This window comes from Falco peregrinus, chromosome 15, assembly GCF_023634155.1.
Source record: "Falco peregrinus isolate bFalPer1 chromosome 15, bFalPer1.pri, whole genome shotgun sequence".
Lineage (NCBI taxonomy): Eukaryota > Metazoa > Chordata > Aves > Falconiformes > Falconidae > Falco > Falco peregrinus.
This window is the reverse complement of record NC_073735.1, coordinates 2071408-2081128: the sequence shown is the minus strand read 5'-3', so window position 1 is coordinate 2081128 and position 9721 is coordinate 2071408. Positions and strand designations below refer to the sequence as shown.

The following is a 9721-nucleotide window of genomic DNA, read 5'->3' as shown; positions in this document are numbered from 1 at the left end:
GAAGGTTGGACGGAAATAAACAGGTTCAAAACCGTGAAAAAACACAAGTCCCGGGTATGATACGAAGAGCACGTCTCCACAATAAATCCACTGAATTCAGCGTTACAGCTGTGCCAAACTGGTTTAAAAGCCACTTCTCTGTCGCAGCACTCTCAAAACGAGCCAACTGCACATTAGCCACATCAGCCAACCCACCACCCCTGAAGCCAGCCCACAGCTGTATATTATCAATGTTAGTTAACCTCTCTTCATTCCTTTATTAATTCTTCTACAATTCCCGCCCTTTTTTCTTTTTTTTTTCTTTTCCTTCTTAACATTTCATACTTTATGTATTTAAAAATCATCACAACCTTTGCACAAATAAACTTTTCATACAGTCCAGATAACTTGTCCCTGAACTCGTACACATATTCCTTCTTCACTTCTATCTTGGGCTTTTCAGCTTCTGGGGGCTGGTCACCTTTCTTCTCATTTGTTTTCTTGACACTTCTCTTATCAGAGAGAAACATCTGGCCAATGGTTTTCCCACCTGATACCTCTTATCCCCGTGCCCAATATTCCTTACCTCCTGCCGGCCCCTTTCTGTCCATCACACAAAGGTAAGAAGTCTGAAGGCGGCTGCAGCGTTGACAGAGAAATAAAGCTGAACCCAAAGCGAGCATGGACACAGCTTACCTGAGCAGCAGCGCTTCAGCTTCGGTGACAGCGATTCCAGCGTCCCTGTCACAGAGGGGAGCAGCCCAGAGGAACCCAAGAACGGAGCGCTGCCATCAGCTCTGTCTCGGGGGACATGTTTTGTCCTAGCTTACACGCGACGTTAGCACGGGTGAAAGGTCCGTGCCCGCCAGCCCTGGGGAGCAAGCCGCCTGTCCAGTCCTACTCCTTCTGGAGTACCGCCCGTTGCCACTCTGGAGAGCGTGTGTTTCCTTACAGGGCTGTCCCTGGTGCTCTGGTGGCAGTAAGCTATTACATGTGACCATCGTTAGTGACCTGAACTGATCTAAGGACAACGGGCCCTCTCCTCTATCAGCTAACAACTGATTTCTTCGTGAGAACACTGGATGGCTACGGGCAAGGCTGGACTGAAGGCTCATCCGTGAGAAGCTCTGATCACACGAACAGCCTCCTGGGCCTTCAGCACTCCAAACCCAAACTGCTCGTCTTTGAGAGGGACGTGGAACTGGCAACCACAGACCATGAAAACTGTCTTCATTTTCTCCATAGAATTCTAGCCTGGGTGCATGGCTCTTGCTGGAATAAAGCTGATGAGTAAAACCCAAAGAAAGAAACACTTGAGAAAAATGAGCAATTCAAATATGAATTGCTTTTGTGTAACAACCCCATGCTCTCTTTACCAACCCACTAGAGATCATGCAGAGAAACTTTCCAGGGAGGAAGAGTTTCTTTTCCAAAAGCAGTGTACTCCCCCCTCTGCAGCCCACTGATGACCTTGTTCATTGATGAACTTCCCTACTGCTGCCTGCAGGGACAAAGTCACCATAAATTGTCCAGAACGGGAGGTGTGTTGTGTCGTGCCAATGTGGCACAGAGCCACAGAAAAGCCTTGACCTACTTCCTGGACAGTGAAGCAGGGAGAAAATAAATAGTATTGTTGCTGCCTATTAAAGCTGGCAAAAACATAAAACCTGGTAGGAACTAGTTGGATTTCCATAGTAAAAGTTATCAGCCCAGTGTTGTGTTAACAGGAGACGATACAAAACATGTCAGCATCCACTAGAAAATGAGTGAAACACAGTATAATGCGTGCAGAAATATACAGAAAGCACTTGCACTAGTATAAAAATATCCACAGTCCTCAGACAAATGTAAACTGGTACAAAATAATTCCAAGAACAGGAACATGTTTACAAAAGGACATGTCAATATAAAACAGTAAAACCACGTTCACCCTCTCCCAGCCTCATGCACAGCACAGACACACAGGTAGCCCACGGAAGGGCCACAGGTAGCCCACGGAAGGGCCACAGGTACCAAGAACGAGCAGAGCCTTGACTTGCCATTTGACCTTCTAGGTCAACAGTGCCTGCTGCACACCACAGCCCGCGCTCTGGAAGTACAGCCGACTGGCAGCAGAAGGGCCGAGACAGGCAATGCAGAAGCAAGCAAACAAACAAACAAAAAAAACCAAACCAAGAAGCGAAACACACCCCCATGGATTTTAGGGCTTGTTCTTTCCCAAGCAGTCGTTTGTTTCCTGATCCTTCAGGCACACCGTGGAACTGATGGGGTTTATCCTACCGGTGTGGATAAGCGTTCGGTGGCCTGGGCAACGAGCGGACAGCAGCACACAGCGATGCCTGTGCATGGGAGGTGACAAACTGTCTGCCTTGCTGAGAGAGAGCAGGAGTGTGGGGAAAGAGGCTCAACGAGGAGAGGGGTTGGAAATACCTCAGGGAAGCAGCTGATTCTAGCTCCCTCGCAAATGAAGTCCTTCAGCAAACAAGCAAGCACCAAGATCCCGCAGTCCCCATGGCAACAAAGCAAGCACAGAGGGCCTCGGAAGTGAGTACAGCTTTGGAGAGCAACTGGGAAAAGCAGGGCTAGGAAATGGAAGCCTGAGTCCAGGAGAAAGGGAGCTTTGCCAAGCTGGTGATCTTTGCTTTAGACCACACGTAAAGCCTCCAGAAGACTGTCTTCCCTCCCTGCGTCAGATTTCTATGCTGTCAGTCTGGAACATCCAGAAAGTTCACTCTCGCTCCTGCAGCACGTGCAAGTCCAGGCCCAAAGCTGGTCAAACCTTCCGCTCACACAATCTAGCAGCAGCGGCTTCTGACCCCTGAAGGCAAAGCTTCACGTTTTTGCCATCAGTGCAGGGGTACCGAATACCGCGGACCAGAAACCCAACCTGGAACGCCCAGATCACAGTCTGCAGCGCGTCACAGAAATGGAGATGCAGCGGGAGGGAGCAACGCATCATTAAGGCCTTCAGGGTTTAGCTGGCCGGACAAAACAAGGTGTTTCTTTCCCACAGACCTGTCATTTCAGTCTCGGAACGCTGTCTGTGTTTGGGCATGTAAAGTCAGATGCCAGCATCTACGCACGCAACATGCATTACCCATTGTTTGCAGAGAAGCCCTCTGTTTTGGCAGCTTGAATTGGACTCCTTCCAGCACACAGGCTTTTTTGGTCATTCTTTGAGCTCAGCAGCCAGTTACAGGTTTCCATAGTGACAGGACTTAAAAGCTTGATTAATTCTCCCCATGGTCTTCTTCCACCCAGGCCACAATTTTCCCCTCCCAACCAGGAATGATGTCATCATCATGGAATACCTACAAAAAAGGGAGTCCAGTCACGTCTGGAGCCTGGACACCACTCTGCTACAGCGTGAGGAGCAGGAGAGGCAGGCAGTGAGTCACGGCTCCTTGCTCAGATTTCACTACACAGCCCAGAGAACACGCACCTCATCCATCATTCACGTGTCTGAGTAATCTTTAGGTAAAACACAGATCAGGCCCCTTTAACCAGTAACCGTCAAGATGATTATTGGCACTGTTTTGAGAGGAAACGTGCCTTTTCTGATCCTGACTACACTCCAGCTGTTTCTGCAGAACAGCTACTTAAGTCAGCCGGCTGTTCCCAGAGAGGGTGACGCTTTGCACTTGTCTTAATTTGTGAAGCAGGAACTATCCCAATAACCTTTAATGAATCCAACCCACACCAACGCCAGCCCCGGCACAAACAGGGCTGTAATGCAGCACACAAAGGAAAAGGTGCCACAAACACAGTTATCGCTGAAAAACCTTTAAAAGAAAGCGGAATGTTTTTTGAATAAACCACATTTGCCTAAAGTGTGTCTCATTGCAACAGGTTTTATAATGCCACCTGAAGGGCCAGAAGCGTAGCCTGGGCTTTGCCCAGGGTCCCCTGAGCAATGCTGGGTCACAGCAGCCCTTTGCCAACAGCCAGCTCTTTGCCCAAGGGGCTCTGCAATCCCCAGGCAATTTTGATCACATTCATGTAATTGCTCCAGCTGGGGAGGAAAACTTCCCATTTTAGCACTTTACAAGAGAAGCTGAATCTGCAGTTGTGAAAACAGACAGTCTGTTCAGGCGCAAGTTCAAAGACTTCATTAGTTTGGAAGAGAGGTGACCACGGTCTGCAGGGCTGTGTGGTAACACTGAACCCAAAGCAGCCGAGAGCTAAATCCCACACTTACCTCCTCCTTGACAGTGCCAAACTCTGGATCCAGGGCTTTGAAGTGGTACCGGTGGGCTCCTTCACGATCGATAGCTACCTTAAAATCCTTCAGAGTCACTTCCCCTAACCTGCAAGGGAAGAGTTTGGCACTATCCCACGGTACACCGTCACCAGACTTAGCTCAAGTGCTACTACAAGGGTCACAGCACCAGTCTAGCTCGGCATGTGGCACCTTGGCTGCAGGGACACAAAAAGCGTGCACCTGCCGGGACACCCATCAACCCCAAGGTCCTCTTCAGAGGACGAATTGCCTCCCGATTCATTAAGAACCACCTCACAAAGCCTTCTTCACCTTCTCTTTTGCACTGATAACCGTCGTTTTGGCAGGAGCATCCTGCACCGCATGCCACAACAGAACTGCTTGGCTGCTTGCTCTTGCTCTCAGAAGTCAATACAGGAAAAAAAAAAAAATCTCTTGGGGCTCTAAAACAAGTGCATCAGCTAGGGGACTGCTTTGGGCAATTTTCCCCAGACAATGGTACGAAGTCCAATGCCCGAATTCCTGCACAGCGAACCTGTGCTAGTTGTGCCCGTACCCAGAGGAGGTCAGACTGATGCTTTAAGGGAAACCAGCACCTCCTACATCAGGGTCAGCAAGGCCAAGCCAGACCTCACCTCTTTGGTATGTTGACCATGAAAGGCGTGAGGGAGCGGTCAGTGAAGTACAACACTTTGGTGCAGGCACTGGTGCTCATCACGGGTGTGCTGTGAGAATGAGGCAGTTCTGCAAAGACAAGCGCACGATCACTGGGGAACAACCCTTCTCCTGCCACGACAGGTGGTCTCAGCAAACCTGCCATCACAGCCAGAGAATGTGGTGATGGGGACGGATCCTTAGGAGGGTGGCAAATCACCCCTGCTGGGAAGGGCCAGGTATTCCCCTGCTTCCTGGAAAACTTTGCGTTTTAAGGTAGGGCCACCACCTGACTGTGGCGTTAGCATGGAAGCAGGATTTCTGTCCCATCCACAGAGGGGCTTGCTGCCACCCTCTGCTCCACAGACACTCTACGCACCACCTCAGCAGCGGGAGGAAAACCTTGCTGGAGGAGCCCATGACTAACTAGCCCAGCAACGTTACCACTCGCCTTCACTTGCAGATGGGTAGAGCAGGATGAAGTGGCTGATCACCATCAAGGCAAAAGGTTATCTGTCTCCTCCCCATCTTCCCATTCTAGTTGGCCAGGATGGGTGTTTGTGCGTGGATTTTTCTTTGCTCATTTGTGTTTCTCTCTCTCTGGCTATTGCTTTGTTTTCTGCTTCCCTGCAATGTGCTGTGCCAAAAGCTGAAGCAGAGGAAGGTTCACACTGAGTGACTCTACAGTTTTAATATTCCTAGCATGCAGAAAACACTATGGACACCCACTCAAAGGCTTTCGAATTTAACAAGTCTTTGGAGCTACCCCTTAGAGCTCTTTACACACCTACGCTTGTGGCTGCACAATTCAATTTTCCTGCTGCAGTGGAGGGGGATGGAGTCTGCGAAAAGGGAGAGGTACAGTTTACACGCAAGGAACACATGACTGTGGCTGCTCTAAAAACTGCAGTTTACAGGGGAGGAGGGAGAACCCAGCAAATCCTCCCCACAACCCACTCCAGGCTTCCGAGTTCTTCTCCTCCCTTCCTCCACACCTTGTACCTCCAGGCTGCCCTGCTGCTGGACACTACCATGCCGCTGAGGTGGGGGCCTCTGTCTTCCCCCACTGCCTACAGCCCCCTACAACCTCACAGACTTTCTAGGTGACGTTTACAACCAACACTGGGAAAAAAAACAGCCTTTGTGATGAAAAGCAAACGTGGAGCTGCTGCAGCTGGAGCCGGGCCGTGCTGTTATGCATATATATGAAAGGAGCTAGACACTGAGGGGGGAACAAGGAAAAAAGCAACTGTTCAGTTGTTGGTGTCCACCAGATGGTGCAAAGCAGCAGGAAAGCTGAAATAACCTCACATTTCCCACTCCTCCCAGGGGTAATTGTTTGTCACAGTTATTTATACTGCAGTACTACCCAAGTGGCCCAGACAGACTCCCGCTGTGATGATGCTTTACAAGCAAGCAGCCATGGATTGCCTCTGCCCCCTTTCCCTTGCAGTGAAGTCTAATCTGCCCGGCAAACGGCTAAAGGGAGGAGAGAGAGCTCTGGTAAAGGAAGTAAGAAGCTGGAGGTGGCAGATTCCCAAGGTGGTGCTACGCCCTGGCCGAGAAACCCCTGCAATGAATTTGGTAGTGGGAGGGCAGGAGTTGAAAGGCACTTACTGGATTTGGGAGGCCAGGAGTCTCTACACTCGTTTGTTGCTCTGCTTGCCGGTGATTTCCCCCGTATCTAGGGTGCAAAGCCAAAAGAGTGAGCACAGTGTCACTGCCCAGTTGGAGCTCTCATGGCTGCTTAGCCATGGGTTGTGTGTGAGGGGCAGAAGTTAAGAGCTAAGTGCCCTAGGAAGCCTTTACCCTTCTCTCTTGCCTCTTCTGTGTTTCCATGCGGTACAGCCGTTCCATCAGGCTGGAGATGCCCTGCTCCAGGCTGTCAATGGTGTGGTGCTGTGGGTCATGGCCACTGAAACTGTTCCTGAGGCTGCGAAGGGCATCACGAACCAGCTGCAAGTCATTTGTCTGCCCAAGAGACCACGAGTCAGTCAGGCTAACTCCAGGCAGCTTTTTTCCCATCTGAAGCCACAAGTCTTCGAAAGGGGGATTATCTTTTAAAAAGATAATAGCTTCCAGAATATCTGGAGTCCCCATCTGCATCTGGCTGGGAAAATATCTCTTAGGTGCACTTACCCCTCGGTGGGCTGTGGGAGCAGCTCCTTTTGCTGCTGTCTGGAGGAAGCCGTTGCTCTGAGCGCTGTGACCGCTGTAAGCCATCACCTGTTCAGGGAAGATGCACGTGCCACTAGGGATGTGTTAGGACCTCCCCAAAGATCCCAGTCTGTCCACTTCAGAATCACGAGAGGGCATGTAAAACCTTCCACATCAGTGATGTAACTCCCACCTTCTACCAGGTAAATAACACTCACTAAGGAGTGTGCAGGCAGTCCTCGAGGTCAGAGCACAAACATGATTCCTCACATGCAGGGGGAGAAAGAGGGGCTTTGCTGCTACACCCCAGAGGGCCCTGCAAGCTCTAGTGAGCACAACCAGCGTTCAGAGCAGCACTGTGCAGAGACAGGCAGCGAGGCTGGTGCTCCTTCCACCAGGACAGTTCCAAGTGCTCAGTACCAGGGTCAACAGGAAAAGGAGGAGGTAAGAACGCTAAGCCCTGGTCTAACCATTAGCCAGGGTCACAGCTGAAGCTTGGAAGCCAGAGACCCTTGGCTTCTCTCACTCCTGTGCTCCCCTCACCGTTCCATCCCTTAGGATTCTGATACAAGAGGCTAAGCCAGAGTGCTCACTGCTGGGTGCTGTGTGGGGTCTGGCTGCCTTGGTTAGGGCACCGACAGCGGGAGTGCAGAGCCGGGCCGCTCTGGGACGAAGCGGATGATTTCTGGAGATGGGCAGCTAGAGGGTGCTGGACAGAAACATTGCTCCAACAGTCTGATGTGTAAACCAAGGCTTCCCATACCTCTTCAGCTTCTCTCTTCATGCAGTGAGCTAGCAGGGCCTCTTTGTGCTCCAGCTCCCGCTCCAAATCCACCTGTGAGGGGGGCCGAGTAGAAGTCTCAGCACAAACTGAGCCACCAAGGTGAGCGCAGGCTCTCAGGGCACCAGCGCAGCCCACCAGCTCCATACCTGTTGGTAGCTGGCCTCAGAAAGCTGCCTAAGCATTTCATCCAGTTTGGTCTGATGCTGCTGTAAATGCCGGTCCTTCTGGCACAGTTCTTTCTGCAACACAGTAATCACAGAGAATCAACACAACAGCGAGCAAGGCTCACAATCATCTTCCCACGGCAGGGAAGGTTACGTCATCTGCCAGCACCACGTTCCTCTACAGGCTGACTTACACAATGTGTGTACTTCTAGCTAGATGTTAGAACTGAGCGTCAAAGTTTTGTTTGTTTTTTTTTAAACAGGTTGGTCAGGTGGTTGTTGCCTGGAGCCCCCTTGCCCAGCAAATATCCACTACTGAGGCCAGACCACCACCCCAGAGAAAACAGATTCCTGAGGGATCAGTGGACAATCAGGTGACCCAACCTCACCTGGTAGGCTTCTCCGCAAGTGTTAGATACTCAGCAAGCCACCACATAAACCCCATGACAATAAAAGGTCTACTATAAAAAGCTGTGGGCAGAACTCAAAGAACATCTGACCCCTCCCATCTTGTTACAAACATCCCAGAGGTGACTGAGTGCCAGGGAGACAGCAGTCACATTCGCCAAACTGAAGAACCACCAGATGCTGCCCCCAGCAAAGCCTCCAGAGAAGAGAGGCTCCATTACTTTGTACTCTGCCAGTAGCCGGTTTCTCTCCTCAACCTTCCTCTGAAGATCAACCTGCAGAAATAACACAGATGTGAGGGAGGTATTCCTAGAGAATCAGTGACAACCTCTTTGCCCCTCATGCTAAAGGGTGACCTGAGACCAAATATCGGCAGAGTTCAAGGGAGCTGGTGTTCAAGGATGTCAGCCTTTTGGACAGGACGGTTCCTTCCTTGCCCTTCTCTCTTCAGAGACGCTGCATGGCCGCTCCACCTGTCAGAGTGCCACTTGCTGACCCAGGGAGCGCAAAGAAGAAGGAAGAACACAACTGTGCTGAAAACATCATGGGAAGCCGCTCCCTGTTTCAGCTGAAGGTCTTGGAGGACAGGAAGCGGGAGCGAAGAACAGGAAACTCCAGCGAGTCTCACAGCTGCTAGTAGCCTGTGTGCAGTTTTCACTACGCAGAGACCTTCACTAGTAGTTCACTATCCCATGACCTCAAGAACTATGCTGTAACCAGCAACCCCACCCTGTGGCTGCTGGAGCCCTCTGGGCCACCAACCTCCTTCCAAAATAATCTAACCTTCAGCAGCACAATGACTCACGTTCTGGTTGTGCAGCTCCTCCTTGTCCATGTTTGCTCTCAGCAGCTCCTGCTTTAGCTGAAGAACTGAAGCATCCTGCTGAACCAGCCTTTGCTGTAAAGCATCCTAGGAAAATATGTTATCTGTAGCAAGGTGCAAGACAGAGGCAGAGACCCTCCCCTGGGAAGCGAGTGACCCAGACCAGTAGCCATAAGACAGTGGGGCCACTCACAGGGCTGAAGGGTTGCCAAGGGCCCAAGAGAGCAGGAGGTATGTAGACATCTGCCCCACGGGCTCTCAGCATTTCTGCCTTTCTCTTACCCAAGAGAGATTTCCCTGCCAACATCTTAGCCACCTGGGACGAAGGGATTTCTGTGCTTCTACCTGAACTTCCTGCTCCAGAAGCAGCCCAACAACTTGCCTGAAAACAGCAGTGTCTTTGGGGGGTCGCTTCGGTGGCTGACAGCTAGTGTCTGCAGCATCCAGAGGGCAGAAAGAGGCCAGCGTCAGCCAAGGACACAAGGAAACTTAAGCTCTCAGTGTGACCTAATTGTGCAACGAAATCCTCTCTG

General features: G+C 50.9%; 1 protein-coding gene across 3 annotated transcripts in view; it reads right to left on the bottom strand.

Moving 5' to 3' along the window:
* Positions 1–1742: 1742 nt before the first annotated feature.
* DIXDC1 (DIX domain containing 1) overlaps positions 1743–9721 on the bottom strand; it is a 37807-nt gene continuing 29828 nt past the window's right edge. For 2 of the 3 annotated variants that reach the window (XM_055819368.1, XM_055819370.1), the window contains 10 exons: positions 9171–9275; positions 8587–8640; positions 7940–8032; positions 7773–7844; positions 6992–7078; positions 6662–6823; positions 6470–6536; positions 4834–4942; positions 4178–4286; positions 1743–3290 (listed from right to left, as the gene is read on the bottom strand). In XM_055819368.1, the coding sequence (XP_055675343.1) occupies positions 3210–3290; positions 4178–4286; positions 4834–4942; positions 6470–6536; positions 6662–6823; positions 6992–7078; positions 7773–7844; positions 7940–8032; positions 8587–8640; positions 9171–9275 (939 nt within the window). In that variant the 3' untranslated portion in view covers positions 1743–3209. The other variant, XM_055819369.1, reaches the window with a different exon arrangement.